General features: G+C 45.1%; 1 protein-coding gene across 1 annotated transcript in view; it reads right to left on the bottom strand.

The window, feature by feature from the left end:
- The window catches only part of LOC138293951 (uncharacterized protein C1orf87 homolog), a 110,632-nt gene extending 91,394 nt beyond the window's left edge, over window positions 1-19,238 (bottom strand). Inside the window, exons 1-2 of the mRNA XM_069233219.1 lie at window positions 19,151-19,238; window positions 3,851-3,991 (exon numbers count right to left, since the gene is read on the bottom strand). Coding sequence (XP_069089320.1) covers window positions 3,851-3,957 — 107 coding nt within the window. The 5' untranslated portion in view covers window positions 3,958-3,991; window positions 19,151-19,238. The remainder of the gene's footprint in view (window positions 1-3,850; window positions 3,992-19,150) is intronic.
- Between the last annotated feature and the right edge of the window lie 1,048 nt (window positions 19,239-20,286).

Raw genomic sequence — 20,286 nt, 5'->3', positions numbered from 1 at the left:
TCGATGTACTGTGCAGCTGGTTGTCTGTGTGTGTTTGGTGTGTGTTGTGCAGATGTGTGTCACTCTCCTTTTCCTCCCTCCCTCCCTTGTGTGCTAGGCAGCTGTACTCACCATCGTCATCTTCATTGGCGTTGGTGTTCCAGGACGGCCATGGCGTGGTAGCGCATCGGGAAGACTTGGAGTTCCGATTCCATGGTGGCAGCGGAGTCCTCTATGTCCTTGAAGGTGAGTCTTTCCTTTTCTACAATGTGTTTCCGCCAGGCTTTTGATGGTGTTGCTAATACCCGAGAAACCCTGGCGGTTTGCTATGTCATAATATGGTGGGAGGTACCTTGACTTCTGCCTGGCTGTAGGTGGCTCCCGCCGTGGTCGGTGGTGTTTGCGCCCTGGCAGTTAGTGTGGTACATTGGCTGTCTATGGGAGGCCTCACCGCCATGGTCATAATTTGGCGGTAATTACCTCCAGCCTGTTGGCGGTGTTACCGCCACTTTAACAGTGGCCGTCAATACACCGCCAATGTCATAATGAGGGCCAAAGTGATATTAATGTTCTACCCACCTGTAGGCTAAAAGTCCAACACAGTGGTGACTTAGTAATGTTTAAAATGGAAATCTTTATCTGTCAAAAAGAGTAATTTTAATAGGCTGCACTGCAGGTTTTACACTGAATCAGTCAGGCCACACAGGGTAGGTCTGTAGCCATATTGGTACTGACACTGTAGTGGATGGCACAATAGGTCCAATAGTCCACAAGTGGCATTAAATTCCACGCCCGTGTGCACATTTTACACCGTATATTACAACATTATAGGCAAGTTAAATGTACCAATCAGGTTAAGCCAATTTAACCACATTTAAAGTGAGAGCACAGGCACAGAGTTCTAAATCCAGCAAAATAAAGGTCCAGAAAAAGGAAAGCAAAATCTAGGGTAAACACACAGAAAAGGCAGATTTATTACAATAGCCTTGGCCAAGGAAAATAAAATTTTCTTGAAGTCTCATATCTTTTAAACAAAGTTCTTTCTCTTAGCATGCTCATGTTTGCAACACTCAGAAAAGATTGTAGTTCATTGATGTGTGTTTTAGCTCTAAAGCCTCAGCCTTCTGACATTCTTACAAGTAGAGATAAGTACATCTAATCCCAAGATTCTCAAAAAGAATATCATGAAAGGTTCTAATCTCACTTATGTGTCTCCTTTACATCAGTGGTAATTTGCCTTGGAGCTGCATTGGAAGTCTGGCTACAGCTTTCTAGATTACTGGCCCCAAGAAAGCTTTATGTGAGGCTTGCTAAATGAGAAGCACTCCATAACTAGCAACCACAAGTGGGTGGGGCCTGTATTAATGCCTGACTCCACAGTCAATACTGCATGGAATATTAACTCCGGACTTGGCACTCTAGGGACTACAACAGAAAGATCCACTTAATGATTCTTTGTTACAATCCAGCTTAAACTTAATACAAGACCTATACACTCACAGGAAAATATTATCTAGGGAAGCTTCAGTGGAGGTAGGAATTGCAAAACGTTCTTGATTAAAGTGGATAGGATTAACACCTGAAAATCGGCCAAGATTGACTAGAGAGGAAGGAGATCACAACATAATGAAGAACTTCATTTTTCCTGGTGACAAGTAGGTTTGCTCCCTTTGGGGTATGATTTACTACCAAACTGATAAAGTCAAGGTAACAAACCAAACAAAATGGGAGATAAAACTGACCTCTCCTTAGAAGATTAGTGTTGATGGAGATGTTTTTTAATTTATATAAAATGGTGATGACCGCCAACTACAAGAAACATTGGGTATATTTATGAGACTTGCACCGCTGGAGCGCCATTTTTTTTAATGCGGTGGAGGCGCAAGTCTTTCAATCATATCTGTGAGGCCATGCAAAGCCACTTTGCATAGCTTTGCATGGCCTCATAGATATGGAGTAAGAAAAAGCAGCGCACGTCACTGCGTAGCCTTACTCTGCGCAAGGAAGACATTCCATGGGCATTGTTGTGGGTCTTCCCACACAACCCAGGAATGTTGATGCTGCCCCAGATTTACCTAATCACGTAAACGTGTGGCAGCGTCAAAACCTTACACCTCCCCAAAGCAGGTGTAACAAAAAGAAATATTTTCATTTCTCCTTGTTTTTATTTCTCTTTCATGTGTGCTGCATGCCCATATAGAAAAAGGAAAGCACCTCTCTGGATTGTTTTTGTGCAGGAAGGTGCTCCTTCCTGCACATAAACAATCCTGCATGCAAAGCAGTCACCCTGGCCCCATGCGTTGGTGAACCAAAGGGGGAAAGGACAGGAATGCACTGTATTTCCTAAATATGGTGCATTTCTGCCCTTTCACATTGGCCTACAGCAGGGCAGCAAGAAGACCTGCGGTGCTGCCCCACTCCAATCCCATATAAATAAAGGCCATCATGTTTTGTCCATTATTTACCTTATGTTTGTACAGATAAGGGATTGTACAAAATTCTGCCAAAGATGGAAAGTCACACAAGCCTCTCTGAGTCATACGTTCTTACTTTGTTTCAAGTTTTGCCAAATATGTATTTCTGTAGGGGATTTTTGACTTGTGTGTGATATGCAATTCTTTTACATACTGATCTGTTCAAAGAGTGGTGTAGTGGTAGAAGGAGTTGAGGCCAAAGTTAATTAACACTTCCATTAGTGTAGTGATATTTGTTACTAATGAACTTTTCAAAAATGCTCTCTACTGTGTTTGTGTTTCAAGATTTTCTCAAGGTTTTAAGAGCGATTGGGTGAGCATATAATACATTCACTAATATTTTAATGTTGCATTATAAGGTTGATGGATGAAGTGAGCAGCAGTGCACCTCCTCTGTTAACTTGTGCAAAAGTTCTTAGAGCTGGTAATAAAGGCATGTGTTGCAAATAGGCATATTTTCCTATCCTTTAATATTTTTAAAAGGTCATGAATCAAGAGAACTGCCTGGACATAGATTTTAACATAAGATGCAACGAAGAAGAGCAATGGTGTGGTAATGTAAAAATTATATCAATGGGACCCAATATCGATGACAAAATATGGGGAAAAAATCAACAGGTAAGTCTAGATTTTCTTTACATAACGCCCAATTGAAGGCAAACGCCTAAACGCATTGGCCATTCTTTCCTGCTCACTAATTATCAGAATGCAACAAAAATACACGATGAACTTCATGCGATTTCTGCACCGTTTTTCTACCTATACCAGCAGGTGGGAATCCAGTTTGGATAACTCCATGTATATGTACCTATGCCATACATACATTTTAAAGGTATATAGATGTGGAGTTAGAAGAGTAAATCTATATTTCCCTATGTGCACTTACCTTTCAATAGTTTGTATCTAGATATTCTGTCCTTGATATTCTTGAACCACATTGTTATGGGGGTCGATATTCAGTAGTACAATCAAAATGACTTACTGGTTATCCTCACTATACCAAGTCCTACACTTCCTGGTCACAGTTCTTCAGCTCCACCATCACTTCCTTCAGTGATAGTTTGACTGTGGCCTATTGGTTATTGCCCTAGTAGACCTCACAAATACTGTGTGAGATGGGCTGCTTTTAGAGACCTCGAGGTACATGGCTAAAATAAGTGTGTTTACTTTATCTGGTGGTTTGGTGCCTGTGTCCATTGGTGAATGAACATTGGTTTTTAGGATTCTGATAATGAGGAATAGAAGTTTGAGGATTACAAATACCTTAGCATGTACATTCTGTCACTTCAAGAGAGGGTTAGGAAGTTGCTGTATTTCTGGTATTTGATTACAATAATTTATTTAGAAGTTAATATTGTGAAAAAGATGAGAAACAGTTTGAAACATGTACAACTCACATATAAGGTCTGTCCTCAATGCATTGAATGTATTTGCTGCCAACAATTTTCACAATAATCTCTGGAGTAGCATCAGTTCCGAAAGGTGCATCCCTTGCGGAAGCCATGTTGATGAAATGCAGAGCAGCCACTTCTGTTAGCCTGCAATTTGAAATTAGATTGTTTTAGGGCTTAATAAAATAGCCTTTTCATGGGAAAAGCAACCTATGAGTGGCAAAAATGATGACAAGAACAGGCCTTCGCTTAATTTAAAGATAAAAATATGTTCAAAATATTGGTTAGCAAGTGAGAACATCGTCCGTAATAATTAATGATCTCCAACATACTGTGTAGAAAAAACTGTGCAACTGTAGACCCTCCTATTGTGTGCCATACTGGATGGTACACAATGTTTACAATAGTGTGCTTGATACATTGTGCATAACCTGCATGGTTTGACTACATCGCTCTTTGAGGATGGACAGAGAAACATCATACGCATAACGACATGGTATAGAATTGGTTGTACCAATCCTTGCATAATGTCACTATCAAGGTGTCTGTCAAAGTGATGCACTAGAAAAAAACACTTTATTCACACAACATCTTCCCACACTTTCCTATTATTATGTTACTGTTTAAATAAGTCACTTATTAAACTTTGGTCCAACTGAGCAATATGGCACAAAATTGTAAAAAATACCACTTTGAAGGTGATGGTGCTAAAGGGAAGACCAGAGAATATCTTGGGCACCTACAGCAACAGCCTTAGGTTGAGGAGGGAACCATTCGGACCATGTGTGTGACATAATTAGCTGATATGGAAATGGGATGGCTTTAAGGCAGGGATTGGTGTCTGATGTGGAGGCTATGGGTGAGACCTGGGACGGAGGGACAAAGTAGTTGACTAGAGAGGCCTTTATGATGTTGGGCCCTGTTGAAATAGAAGAGCTAGTGAAGAGATATTAAGGTGAGGTGGTGATAAGTGGACCAGATGAAAGGACACAGCACCCTTAAAGGGATATTTGTAATGAAGAATCTTTGATTTTGGAATACATCTTATAATTGAAATCTCCATTCTACACATTGTGTCATTAATTATTTTAGAGTTATGGCAGGAACACAATCACCCATTCACTAAAATCAATGTTGGATGCATGCAGTGGAGGTCTCTGTAGTGTCCTGCTGGAGCCCCATGTCCCCTTCAGCACATACTAGTTTACTAGCCACTCTTAGAAGGCTGGCCTTTACATCCACCCCACACCCATCCAACACAGGCATCACCAGTCAGTTGACCCTGTAAATAAATGCTCGTTGCTAGTTGAGAACTATATCACCCTGTGTCTGTATCATCAGTGTCCAGCATGTGGACCTAGGGCCCACAAAAAAAGTCACCACGCAGTTGCTGTGAGTGCCTTGACCCGGCAATGCATTGCATCATGTAAGATTATGTCTTCGGCCTGGTATCTCAACAAACAAATGATAAGGACTCACAAAAAGCGACAGACACCCGATAGCAAGGCCCGCTTTACCGCTGGTGGCGCCCTGTGGGACAATCTTTGTTGGAGCGCCCCACCCCATGACCACCTTCTCGGATTTCCTCACTACCACTCAGCAAAAGTGCCCCTTATCCCTCCATAATCCCTCTCTCAAATACATTTCATTTGTTTTAAAGCACTGGTAAAGACTGACTTTACTAATCCACTCAGCAATTAACAACATATATAGTTATGTTATTTACATCAGGCACATTAACCCTCTGCGCTAATTTATGGCGAGTCAAAACTGCCTCTGGACAAAACGCTGATCTCTCTCTCTAGCGAAAACATTAATCACAAGAGTTATCTTGACATGATAATTGCTTCCTGAAGGCTGGACACACAGGGAACTTTTCAGCAGGTGCTTTTAAATAACAAGTTTCATAAGTTTATTGCTAAACAGAGCGCCCCGCAGAGGTCAACGCTCCCCCCAATCCAGGTCAACACCCGGTGCAACCGCACCGCCCGCACTGCGCTAAAGCTGGCCCTGCCCGAGAGTAAATCAATATTGTGTGGGCCAAAGCCAGGATGCTTGTCTGTGTCTCTGAGAGTCCCCCAGCCCAATCAACCACAGTCGGAAGCATTTTTTTAATATGCTGAAATGCATGTTGTACACTGGGATCTTCTCTCACAATGTGAATGTAATCCCTTCTGCCGTACAGCTAGCGGTCATTTAGCACCGCTGTATGTGCGGTGAAATGTTTTGAAGGCTTGCCAATAGACAGCTGAAGCCATCTGGTGAGAGCTCTTGTTATCACACACAACAACAAGTCATACAAATGCATTGCTCTCATAATCCTTTTATTCCTTTTTTAGGTCGAGCATAGAAGCGCGCAAGCGCTTCTCTTCTCAGAATGTTGTAATCTGTTCTGTGAGCTTTAAACATGCTCATCTCACGCCCATCACTTTCATTTGTTCTTGGGCCTGCCTTTTAAAAATCCCTTGATGTTGTTGGTAAATGCTTTATGTTTGTCCCATCCTGAGTCGGTTTGTTACCACCTTGGAGACTGAACTTGTTACATGGATTATTGCACGATCTGGCATATACCTTAGTGTGGCATACCATTGTTTCTTTTGCCTCAATGCTTTGCCCTCATGGTGGTATGTTCTTTCATCTTCTTAATTGTTTTTGGGCATCTCGCTGTTTCTTTGCGATGTCTGCAGGGCCCTTTCTAATATTTCTTTTTGCAGTTTTATGTAGAGCGAACTTGACACAAAGGTATTACAGCACTTTACATGAGAACCAGTTACATTAAACAAGAACACATTAATTTTTGGTAGCAAGGTGAGATTAAGTGATTTGCCCAGAATCACAGGAAGTTGAGTAGGCACGGAGACTCAAACCATGTTCCCTAGCTCCAAAGTCACCAGCTCTGGCCCTTACGCCACATTCTCTCCCCTAGTGTTCTTTGTCTGGTGCGTGTTGGGGCAGTTTGGCAATAACTCTTTTTTTATATAGTGCTTGGTAATACAGGTTCTGCCATTTCATAGCATTGCAAAGCAGGTGCCATTCTTAACAAAATCTCTATATTTCATTTGCATCGACCTTGCAGAGATGGAGGGGTGAAAAAGCTATGTCATGATTGTAAACTGTGATATTCTCGTTCTGTCAAGACCTCTGCAGTGGGTGCGTTAACCAACTGAAAGGTCACCAACCAAACACACAGGTTAGTTTTAGGCAAGAAGATGGCGAAAGTTGTTGTCTCCATAATGGTGGAAAAGGAGCCATGACTCACCAACCAAGCACATAGCAAAAAATATCTAGCCTTTGGAAGTAAATTGGGCCTCTTCAAATAGAGTTCAGTTAGTAGAGGCAGCCATTTTCCTAGCCTTATAGCGCAAAGAAGCTAACAAAAGGGTGCCACAGTGAGAGGAGCAGCATATCATAGGGCACAAAAGTGGAACAAACTCCATCACTTCCTCCTCTCAGAACTCACTGGCGTCATAGCTTTGACAGTGCCCTCACAGCTACCGCAACCTTGCAGATGCCATTTCTGAAAGCACTGTCTAAAACAGTGCTCGAATAGCACTGCTTCCTGTCTGAAGAGGCCCCACCTTGAATACCCCCAACGGTCACTGCCACAGGCGCAGATCGCTTCCCCATCACCCTCTGGACTCCTGTGTATAATGATCCACGCATCATCTATCACAGTCCAGTAAAGTTTAACCTGCTCTCCTCTCTTCCAACTCTAGGCTTTATGTAAACACTCTACTAAGTTCCCATGCATCATTTGTTGCAAACTCTATGCATTATTGATTGCCGTGGTTACCAAGTATATGGAAAATCAAGGTCAAGAAAATATCTTTCTGACCCTAATAAGTGGCCGTTTTCTCACTCCTGCTTCTAGTAGTTTTCCCCTCAGTGCTTCCCCACGCCTCCCCATGTCTATAGGAAAATATGTTTGTTTGTTTATGTGGGTGTACACCCAAAGTCAATGCTGGACAGTAACAGTAAGGACTCCATGGGAAGAATATGTTTTAAACAGAACTGCTGTGGCCACCAGAACCAGCCACTGCTTGTATTTATGTAACCCAAATGTGTTGTTGCGACTTAAATCTTTCTTTGTATAAGACAACAAAGAAAGACTATAAATAGACACTATGACGAGTCCAGATTTGTCGCTGGCACAAAATTGATAGGTCATTAGAATATGGCTTGCACAGGGCCACGATGGAAAGAACCTAGACAATTAAAATAGTGTACATCAAGTGGGTTGTTTGCATAATTGCATCACACATTTTGTTCACATTACAAAAGTAAGAAATTTGAGATCCTGGCTTTTAAGTGAAGGTAGCCTAAATATGGGCTAAGGTAGCCCACAGGCCTAAAGTGTCCTCAGCAAAGATCTGCGTGGCAGCAAGGATTAAATGTTTTATTCCCAGAGAGGTTAGCTTGGCTTTTCATCATCCAGGGTGATACCACCTGAGCCTTTGATTGATATATCACACCATCACTACATAGAAGAGACCGGCTGTCACTGAACTAACACACTGAGCCCAGACCACCACTATCCCAGTTAGTGAAAACATTCAGAACTCAGCAGAAGGGGTGTCACAGCTTCAGATGATGCCATGCAGAAGGCAAAATTGTGAAAGACAAACTGTGGGAAGGTAATATACTTTTTTTATCGTGTATGTCTCTTGGTCCTTTTCTCTTGTCCTGGAGTCATGTCTTGTCATGGCTTTGCACGTGATGCCATGTGGTTCCTCAGGATTTTGTATGTCTGCTGGAAACAGGAGAAGCTACTCGGGAATGAGGTGATAAAATCACACTGCTGGTAGGACAATGACACATACATGAGTGATCAACTACCTTCTGTACTGATTTACATGTTAATAAATGCTTCAACAAGTGTATTTGCCTGCCTCGTGTGCTGTGCATCTCTGTCTTCTCTTCAGATCACCTATTATCAGGGCCACTGGAATTATGCAGCAAATGACGGGCAAAGGTATGTGGTAGAGGTGCCTTAATCATGTGGCTAGAAAATACAAATTATAATGCTTAATGCTTCACATTCAGTGGCAACATTATGTTGCTGTTTTGTCATTTAACACACATTAATACAGTCTGAGCAAAGATTTATCCTTATTAGTATCAGTTTAATGCATGACCACAAGAGTCAGCAACTAAAAAGTGGCTAGGTGGCTTCTGCAAAGGATCCATCTCTGTGCAGAATATGCCAGTCACAGAACTGCATTATTCCAGTGGCCCTTCCTCTTACTAACATGCGTACACACAAATATTCCTGTCATGTGACCAGACTATTTCTGAATATCTCCTTTGACTTTAAGAGAGGTCAGAGCTGAGTCACTGCCTGGGAGGGACATGACTATCTTAGCTTATTCTCATTGTGTGTTCTACGACTACACACCAGAAGTACATTAATGCTGTATGCTTTGTATTTGCTGCATTTGGGGATGCACAAGTTCCTCTTCAGAGGGTATATGGTCTAACTAAGCCCTGGGGTGTAAGGAAGGTGCATTATGGAGCCACCTAGTGGTTAGGTGAAATTAATGCTATTTACCTTAAAACATATATGGGGACTACACCATTGGCACAGTCCTGTTTTGCTCCAGGAGCTGAACATTGCACCGCTCCCTGGCCCAGCTGTTCCAAAAGAACGTCCATTGAATGGCTGGGGCTGGTTTGTCCCAGCCTGTAATGGCACAGACAAGCTAAAAATGATGGAGAGGAATGTGCCTCACCATGTCTCAGAATATTGTATTCGATATTACAATTCACACAGAGATGCTTCCCACCTGGAAAAGGTCTGTGTGATTTCTCATTTACGGCTGTGCTTCACAATCAAACTGTGTCTAAACTGGAAAGGGCACCAAGCATCAGTGTGATATAACACAAGGCACCACCACTGCAATATCCAGTGCCACGACCGTGATGTGGACAGTGGCTGGATCAGTGCCCACATCCTGGTCTGCAGGTATATTTTGAATGCAAACCTTTTCCCAGAACCTAGTTGGAAATCATGAGATTTACTTGATAAATGATTTCCCTGGAAGCAGAAAGTTGTCTGATTTACAGTCATTTGCATGTATAGGCTCAACTTACTCGCATAAATGGCTTGATTTACAAAAGGGGAAAATATAAATTTGAGCTTATAACCCAATTTACACACCTATAATATAACACCTGAATTATGTAGCATTAGGTTGTTCTGAATCTGCTGCCATGGCTGTGGAGTGTGCAACCATTGTGGGGATGCCATAGAGAGTTTGGGCGCACTGACAAACCCATGAATTGGTACCTACTCACAAACATTCTCAGCCTGGAAAAATTTAGAGACTTACTGTTGTTACAGACAGGACTAAATCATTTCTCAGTAACAGAATGAGGGGAAACATCCCTAAAATTTGTGGAGTTGTAGGAGACGTGACTTCTCCAATTGGAAAAACATTTTCCCGGTAGAAAATGGAGGAAAAAGTTAGAAAAGGTAACTGTCTTAGTAATCATTTTTTTCTCATATGACATTGTTTTTAATGAGCAGTTATGAATGTTTAGCTGCTAACAATTGTGAGTACTTACGAAAAGTTGTTACTGTTGCAGGCTCCCAGGATTACTTCTGGAATTCTTAGAGAATTCCAAAATTAGAATAAAAATTCTCCTCCATTTTGTAGGAGTAAATTTAAGACTGTAAGCTTTCTTAATGAATGTGGTCCCCTGTGTCTGAAAAAAAAACACACACACATAAGCGTAGAACATAACTGGGGGAACCATGACTGCAGGCTAGGTGGCAGCCCAATGCTTTTGCCTCCCTGTGAATATTTATGTTAGTGTTTAGCTTCTGTAATTCTAACTTACCATTTAAAAGGAAGCTGGTAATTTGTGGTCAGTCTTTGCTTCTGTACACAGATGAATGGTCTAATTTGCTAGTTGCATATCTTTGCATTCTGAAACAGTCATCTGTGGCTCGGGCTGCAAAGCAATGGCTGCTTCATTGCATCTTTGGGCTGGGTAACTTTTCGCTTCATACTTCGTATGGGCCTAAAGTACTTTCTTTTCAAATATTTTGAACACTGGATTTTTCTATTTGCTGGAACTGCTTACTTTGGGCCTTTGTCATCATTCTCCTCGCTCACAGAGGAGAGACGTCAGTGACCTCACTAGCTGATAGAGTAAGTGGCCTACTATAGAACACAAGGTGAAACAGGAAGCAGTGCACTGCACAACAGCTTTTTTATTTCATTTTTATGCTGTGGTTCTATGTGCTATATACATATATAGGTATACTTTGAGGCTATTAGAACACTTTATAGAACACACATTTCCATTAAAGGACTGGGAAGGCAGGATCAATGTCAGGCTTGCAGGGCAACCACTGTCTAAATAAGTTCCATATAAATTATTTTGACGTAATTTATCTTATGTGGGCATCAAGAAAGTCTGACATGGTTCTGGACCTACCATAGATTCCTAAGAAAAACATACATTTGAATCCTTTTAATAGCCCGAACAAATGCCAATTTACCAGCCCTGTAGGAGCCTCACTGGCACTACTGGTCTAGGTCAAGAAACTCTATTGCCCAAACCCAGGTTTCCCACTCTACTCTGAGTGGTCCAAATGGCAAGGACAAGACTTAAAATTTTGAGTAGCCACCCTCAACTGAGATAATTCTCACTTCAAAACTATCTGCCAGTGCACAAATATATGCACCGTAAAGGCACCATAAAGGCCCATGAGATTCAGGTACAAGTATCTGTTCTTCAGACTCCAGTCCCGAGACAAGGGCTGTCATGAGACTATTAACCCAAGGCAGTGCTTTCAATGGAAACAGAGTACTAGCTCTTCTGTATTTCCATTTAAAACACTGACCCAAGGTCACAGATGTGGCACCTCTGGAACCTATCCTGTCAGCCCATCTACCACTGAAGCTCTGTTTCCCCAATCTGCACACATTTGAAGCCTCCTGTTCAGATAAGCTGCCTCTTCTGTTATTCTCTTTGTATACAGTCAATGTTTTTAAACGTTAGGCTGGTATTGCCAATGTAGAGGAATAATTCCTTTAAAAGTTTAACACACAGACATATATGGATGCCCCCTTTTCTTTGCTCCTAACTCTTTTGACCCCCTCATTCTCTGGGCTAAATGCCACAAAGGTGCCTTTGTGTGGCTTGGTTGGAGCTATAAAAGCCTAGGTAAACACACGAGAAAGGGTTGTATCTCTAGGGTATCACAGCCAGTCTATAGGAATGAGGCATGAACACTCCCAAGATGGAGGCCTTGTTGTGTGCTTGCTCCTGCAGCAACAAGCTTGGGATGGTTGCTGTTGCACCTGGCATACATCCACTACACTCCAAGCCAAAATACATCGGTAAAGGACATTGTGATTTACAATGCCAATAGCTCTAACTCACAAATGCAATACCTATTGCGTTGCAAATGCTTGTCTAATTTACTGTATCGATATGTAATAACCATTCTGATTTCCAGTTTCGGAATGACTTCAAAATGACTTTTGGTGACCGGTTCAGTGAAATAAAACTAAATTAAATAAAATGTATGCATCACATCATACTGGCGATTTTGTTTATAGTTCTTATTATGGTTTTCTTTTGTCAGAATTGGGATAATTATGTTGTGCTATATTAACTTGAATTTGTGTGTGAGCCTGAGTCTGTTGGCCACCTTAGTCCTTTGAATGTTTTGAGAGGCTTCCACGCAGAGTACAGTTTGAGTAATCATGAGGTGCCCGCTTAAGTGTTGTGGCCCGTCTTTATGTTGGGTGGCAGAATTTTAGCCATTGAAATCTGTACATGTTTCTTGGTGGTGGAGAAGTGTGAGTTAACAGTTTTACTGGTTGCTTAGGCATGTGTTAATTTGTAACATATCCACTCCCTGGCATTAAGGGATATTCCAAATGTGGTTCTGTTGCACTTGTGGTATGTTAGGCTGCTTTTGTTAACATGTTTATTGACATTGTTCGCTGTTATAAACCAACAGCATCATGGACAATGTGCATTCTGTCCATATAATATCGTTCTCCATCTCCCACCACATTCAAGGTAATGTCTACACTTAAGTTTTGGAGGGAGGTGAAAACCCTGCTGCTTCCTAGGAAGACACTACCTATTGCTAAGCCGAAAACAAACACCCTGAAACGTTATAGTAATTAATAGCTGCTGATGGTTACACCTTTAGCCAACCCTTTCTCAAAATGGAAAGGTCACCCAGTACACCTACAGAGTCTTAAGACCTGCTGCTCTGTTAAACACCCTGGGGTCTCATCGCTACTTGCAAACAAGTTGAGTTACATGGCAAATGCCCATTCCCTTTGGCTCCTAAAGCAACTGGAGACGGAGAATAGAAAGGTAAGCATACAAAGAAAGATCTGCCAAACTGGGACTCACTTCAGGCTTCCATGAGCTATAAACTCTCACTTTCACTTATCTCCCTCCCATACTGATCACATAGGAAGACTGTGTCAAAGTCCATTCAGGCAGATCTTGGGCACTCTTTTACCTTCTCCTAATAACAGTCAAGACTCATAAAACTGCAGCATGGTTGACCTTCATGTAGCAACCAATACAGAAATAGGGATAGAATCTCTCCAATAGTATGTCCTAATACCTCAAGGACCTGTAGAGCTAACTAATGCTGCCACCTTGCCTAAAACATAAATCACACATGAATCCCTCACACTCCTGTTATTCACCACCCTATTAACCTGGGCCTCATTTAATATGACAACTACACCTGAGTGGTTATCTTGCAAATCAGGGCAACATTTCCCATGTAGGCTCAATACTACGCCAAAACTCTTCCAAGCACATACCCTATAGAGTGTAGCATACTACCCAATTAAGCAAGCACGTCAGCAACTCCCTTACGGGACGGGTAGTAAGCGCTATATAAATGCTACATACAATGTAATTCATACTCATACATGCACATATAGAAAGGGACTTTTGGACAACCCCTTCCAGCCGTTGGCTACTCTGGTTTAGTTGCCTTTAGGACACAGGCTCACAGTGCTGTCATTAATGTTGGCAACAGCCAAGACATTTCACAGATGTGAACATTCAAGAAGTAGTGCGTCTCCTCAATGTGACATACAGTATCATGGTGTAAAGGCTGATAGCTCAGCACAGCACAGCCCCCAACCAGTCCTTCTCATTATGTTATTTCACCGACAGCTATTCTCATGTGCACCAGGTGAATTAATTTCCTTCTCCTGGTGGGCCACTCCTCTCCATATGCACCTGGCAAGTTACTTGAAGCAGCCCCTTCAGCTCTCACTCCTCCTACTAGGTGTAAAGTCCAGCTCGACTCCCCACCGCTCCTGATGTACCCACATTGAACTCTGTAGATAGACTTCACTACTGCTCAGGATGCGACATCCCAGTGGACTTTGTAAATAGAGTCCAACACTGTGAGACCAGGCGGGACAGGACCAACAGTGTTTGAGTGAGCTGTAACCTCATGGACAGGCGACTGAGGGATCCAGACTTCCTCTACATTGCCATTTGTGCCCAGAGTAGTCTAGTTAAATTTGGAGGCATGCCATTATGCTAGGTGCCCCCAGCTGCACCTGTCCACTTACCATTTCTGGCAGACTGCCTGAAGAGACTCAGTGGTGTTTGAGTGTTTATTCTCTGCCACAGGTTGGACCTGTCTGGCTGGACTCATACCAGTGTTTCTACAATGACTTATTTCCACCAGCCACTCCTTGAGGGCTGGCTTCCACTTTCACCCCACACCCATCCATCACAGGTGTCACCACTCAGGTGACCCTGCTATTAAAAGGGGCCGGGCTCACATGCTCTGGGCCAGTTCATGTAACCATATGTATGTGTCCGTGTTGTAACTTAACATGAGGGCCTAGGGCTCCCAACACTACGATCGTGATGAGTGGGTCTGACCCACGCATGCGCCTATTACAGCTCGGCTGCGCCTCAAGGAGGAAATGCAAGATGCGTCCTGCACCTGCCATCCTTTAGGCATGTTCCTGCAGCCCCTCCTGCCATGAGCCAGCAAGCTGAACGGCCTGAAGGGAAGAGAGCACTGAGAAAAATGGGGTAAAGTGCAGCAGCCAGTACAGGACGCCCTCATCATTTGAAACGTGTCGCTGCAGCTCCTGGGAGTCAGAGCTTGCATTGTGAATTGACACTCCCTGCTGTGGTGACTGTTAGCCTCCCGGACCTGCCATTACCCTGTCTCGGAAAACTGGGTGAAGAATACCCTGGAGGGGACAGGAAGAAACCAATATGGGTGCTGAGAGCACCACGTGCCCCTGGCAGCCCCCCATCTGGAGCTGTGAGTAACAGAAAAGATCTCCTGCAGATACCCTGTGGGCAGAAAGCCAGAATCCATGTGCAGGAGTATGTGACACCACTCCAGCATGGTGCAAACCCCAGCACCTGTGAAGTTGTTCCTTGACCAGATCGGAGGGCAAGACTGCTGCTGCCAGGAAGAGAAAGATGTGCCACTGGGTGCACCGGATACCAGGTATAGCCCCAACCCGGCTTGGAAGAAAGGATAACTCGGCCTGCAGTGTTAGGAAAGCTGTCGTGGCCCCCACAGTTAAGAATGACCTGTATGCGGCGGCCCTGGGCCAAGACTTTCAGCCAAACTAAACTAGTAGCCCTGCTGCACCTGCAATACATCAGCATCTCTACACACGGCGTGACCGGCCATTTCAAGGAAGGTTGCTGCAGCCTTGTGAACCGGCCACAGCATCACCTAGCTGTAGTTTCCTGCACCACACTCCGGGAGACGAAGTAAGTGATTCACAATTTGAGAGGCCCCAACAAAGTGAACTTTTAAGCAGTTGGCAAGCCGCCTTGCTACCCAGCATTTGCAACAAGCACCTAGAGTGCTGCGCGCCCCTGATTACCGTCTACTGCCACTGCGGGCAGGAAAGGAGACTATTGGCCTACCTCTGCACCCACACAGCACTCCCTGTCATTTCTTGTGCCCACTAGAAAGAGAGAAGAGCGGGCTGCACCAGCCCTGAGCAACCTCTTCCACACATGCATGTAGTCCACACTGCACCAGCACTAATTTAGTAGAAGGGAAAAATGGCCTGCAGAGCGACGCATACCTTCATCAGGGCAATAAGCCACTACCACTCTGCCACTTCAGCAACAGACTGATCAAGAGAGCACCACCCGCCCTCTGTTGGCTGCCTGTCATTGCTGCAGGAAGGGGACAGACTGTAAACCACCTACAAAGAGCCCCAAGAAGCCCAAAGCTGTCCCAGCCAAGCAGCAAAGCATAGGAAGGCAGCAAGCCCCACGTAAAGCACAAGAAGGATGTGCGCAGAGAGCGCAACCCCCTGTGACAGTCTGTCGTCACCGCAACTGAGGGGATAGCGTCACCTGCCTTAGTGGAGAACACCCACCACTGCAAGCCAGGAGAACGAGCAAGTGCAGCTTCGGCAGTGGGTGCTCATAGAGAAGGACCGAGAGTGCGAAGTCAGAGGTGCACAGATGGCTGCACCAGTGAACCTGACAGCACAGGCTGGATCCAGGGGAAAGAGTCCTCTGAGAGTGAGAACCAATGTTGAGCGAATGAGGCAGCACTAGCCGGCCACACCCCAGCACCAGATGGCGACCATTGGCCTATCCTTGAGCATGTCACTAGGAGTGACTGGCTCTGCCAAGCAAACCGAAACGGAGGCAAAAGCAAGTGCTGCGATGGCGGAGTTTCGAGGTGCAAGCGCTATGCCCTCGAGTGCAGACAGGAAGAAGGAAAGGTGACCCTCCAGTCAGGGAGCGGACTACCAAGAACAACCCTGAGGAAGGGACAGGACCTGCATGAAGTCCAAGAGAAGGAATCAAGTCCTATTGACAGGATGAAGCCTGCAAGAGCCTGCAATGGAAGACGATGCACCGTCCAAGATGCAGCTCACAACCAGCGAGAAGTCCATGTGGCGCAACATGCCACCTTTGGTGCAGCTCCACCTCACAAAAGAAAATGGAGAGGAGAAGAGAGAGGAATGTGGCATGACACCACAGCGTGAAGAAGGTTTGATGGAGAAAAGTGTGTGACAGACCTGTTACACAGAAGATTAGGAACACCACAAGTGTGCAAGAGAAAAGGGAGAAGAGTGATAGGACTGAGGACTCATACCAGTACCAGAGAAGGTATCCATCAACACAAGCCAGCCACCGGGGTGCACAGACGTCACTGGAGACAGCTCTGCAGGTGGACAAACTGTAAGCCACCAGCAAGCACTCACAGTGCCCAGGCCCACACTTCACAGTGCGACCGTCCAGACACCTTTCGCCTGCTGCTTGACAGAGATGGCATTCCTGCTGCCGAACAAGAAAAGCAAGTGTCTACAAAGTCCCTCTAGTCATCCTTACTCCAAGCAAATTGTTAGATTGTAAGATTGTCATCATTACCAGGTGGATCACCTGAACCACCTAACGTGCATTGCACCACCAGAGTGGAGCCGTATGTCCACAAAAAGGCCAGAGGCTGACAAGGCATTCCTGGCACCATGGGAGGCTGACCACCCAGAATCTGCTGTGAGGCCCCGTGAACCTGGGACCTGTTGAAGAGAGCATATTCGACCATTGGACCATCTACCTTTAGGGTTGCACGAGATTTGGATGTGGCCCTGTAGAGAGTTCCACAGCGACCCCCTTGGCGCAGCTTACTAGAGGCCCACACAGCCCAAGTAGTCCCATGGCAATCTAGGGGCAAGAGCCTCAAAGGAATTCCAGTGAGAGGGGAAACCTGACAAGGGAGATGTGTCAAAAGCAGCTCCACAACAGGCACTGGGGAGCACTAAGGTCCCAGACAGAGATTGGTCACTCAAAGACTACCAGACGAAGTCCAGTGCACCTGAGACTTGACGACCAGAGCACACAGACTCTGTGACAACCAATCTTGCGGCTGCAAGCATGACATGGATGTGCTCCTGTTGGCTCTTCCTCAGTGACAGTTCTGCTTGGCTTGAGCTAGGCCCGCACAGTCCACACGGTCCCAGCAAAAGGGCCTCAAGAAGACTCCAGTGCCATGGAGTCTCGGCATGAGAGAGAAGCCTGAAGTTGCTCTATCGGCGGACGTTAGGAAGCACCAAGGCCTTCAAGGATGACACCCTTTCATCCATGTCATCCTCCATCTTTGCTGGAACCTGTACACCTTCAAATAGATCTCTGCAGTGGACTCCCCACTGTTCCTGATGCACCCACATTGAACTCCGTAGATAGACTTCACTATTGCTCAGGATGTGACATCCCAGTGGACTTTGTAAATAGACTCCAACACCCAGAGACCAGGCGGGACAGGACCAACAGTGCCTGAGTGACCTGTAACCTCATGGACAGCCGACTGAGAGATCCAGACTTTGTCAACACTGCCATTAGTGCCCAGAGTAGTCTATTTAAACTACAGAGGCGTGCTGTGATGCTGTGTGCCCCCAGCTGCACCTGTCCACTCATCATTTCCGGCAGACTGTCTGAAGAGACTTAGTGGTGTTTATTTTAGTGTTTATTCTCTCACACAGGTTGGACTTGTTAGAATTTTTTTTCTTAATAAAGTTTGGGGGGGGTGTAGAGTCCAGCTGGACTCATACCAGTGTTTCTACAATTACGTGTTTCCACCAGCCACTCCCTGAGGGCTGGCTTCCACACTCACCCAGACCCATCCATCACAGGTGTCACAGGTCAGGGGCCATTTGCCAATTCACTTAACCATAGGTATGTGTCCCTGCCGTTATTAACTTAACATGAGGGCCTAGGGCCCCCAACACTACACCAAGCTACTTCGATTACACATGCCCGGTGGATTTCTTAATGCAGCCCTGTTTCTCTCCTTTCTGCCACCCTGTCGCTCCTCTCACGCATACTCAGCGGGTTTCTTATTGTAGCTCCCGCCAGTGTTTTTCCTCCATCTTCCAGCACCCCTGCCCCTCATATAATCATACATTTTTTCAGTGGAAACAGGGACAGATTCGCTTTTCCAATGCCTGTTATGTCTCTTTGATGGAAACTTAATAGCCAGAGATGCAGTAATTTCTGGGGAAACCTATGACAGAAAAGAGACTTGAAATAAATTTACATGAAGCCCTCCCCTCCCACCACCCCACCCCCACCCCCGCCTACAAGTGGAGCGCGCCGTGAGTCTTGCAGACTGGCACTAGAATTGTGTACGAGCGAGGTAATGGTTAAACAACTGCGTTGTTAATAAATTAGCTCCCGCCTGCCTCCAAGGTGTGTTATGTGCTACATGTATCCACACAACGAAAGACATGCAGCCGGGATAAACAGTTTTTGTGAAAGAAATAGAAGGAAGAGATGCCAGAAAGATCTAGTTACCTAAACGCCTCGTATTCGTCTTAAAGAGCCGAAGGATGTAATCCGCGGTCCCTCCAGCGCGTGCTCACGTGGTTGTCACCAGGACGCGGGCTCCGTTGCTGGGAGGGGAAGTGCTTTCCAACCCTCTGAGGCAATACGTAAATACCGCACCTCAGGCTGTACCTACACAACGCACCACGGGCATGTCATGCTGCCTAAAGGAACTGAGACGGAAGTAAGTGGAAGTAAATACTCTAGGGAAACTGGAAGAGTTTACAGAAATAATTCAGTGTAGTTTGTTTTAACATAACTCCTTCCCACTCCTCAAGTAGGATTACACTACATTACACCATTCTAGAACAGTGCACATATGTAAATCCCTTCACTAGTGCAATTCGGATTTTGTGAATTGCAATCCGGGATTTGGAGTCATAAAACAATCCATTTGCTCATGTAAGTAATCTGACATAAGCAGATGGCTTTGAAAGTTGGGCCCAATTTGTGTACAGAAACCAAGAAGGTGCAAGATGTGCATATTCAATCAATCAATCAATCACTGCATTTGTAAAGCGCCCTACATACCCGCAAGGGTCTCAAGGCGCTGGGGAGGGGGGGTGCTACTGGTCAAAGAGCCAGGTCTTGAGGAGTCTTCTGAAGGCCAGCAGGTCCTGGGTCTGTCATAGGATGGTGGGGAGAGTTTTCCAGGTCTTGGCGGCGAGGTAGGAGAAGGATCTGCCGCCGGCGGTGGTTTTTCGGATGCGGGGGACTGTGGCAAGGGCGAGGTTGGCTGAGCGGAGGCTTCGGGTGGGGGTGTGGAAGCTGAGTCGGTTGTTGAGGTAGGTGGGTCCGGTGTTGTGCAGTGCTTTGTGTGCGTGGATCAGGAGCTTGAAGGGGATCCTTTTGTTGATGGGGAGCCAGTGCAGGCCTCTCAGGTGGAGTGTGATGTGGCTGCGGCGGGGGACATCGAGGATGAGTCGGGCCGAGGCGTTCTGGATGCGTTGGAGTCGTCTCAGGAGCTTGTTTGTAGTTCCTGAGTAGAGGGCGTTCCCGTAGTCGAGTCTATTGGTGATGAGGGCCTGGGTAACGGTTTTTCTCGTGTCGAGGGGGATCCATTTGAAGATCCAGCGGAGCATACGGAGGGTGTTGAAGCAGGACGC

The sequence above is a fragment of the Pleurodeles waltl genome, chromosome 4_2 (genome assembly GCF_031143425.1).
Source record: "Pleurodeles waltl isolate 20211129_DDA chromosome 4_2, aPleWal1.hap1.20221129, whole genome shotgun sequence".
Classification (NCBI taxonomy): Eukaryota; Metazoa; Chordata; class Amphibia; order Caudata; family Salamandridae; genus Pleurodeles; species Pleurodeles waltl.
Note: the sequence above shows the minus strand (reverse complement) of the source record. Positions and strands in the feature narration are given on the sequence as shown.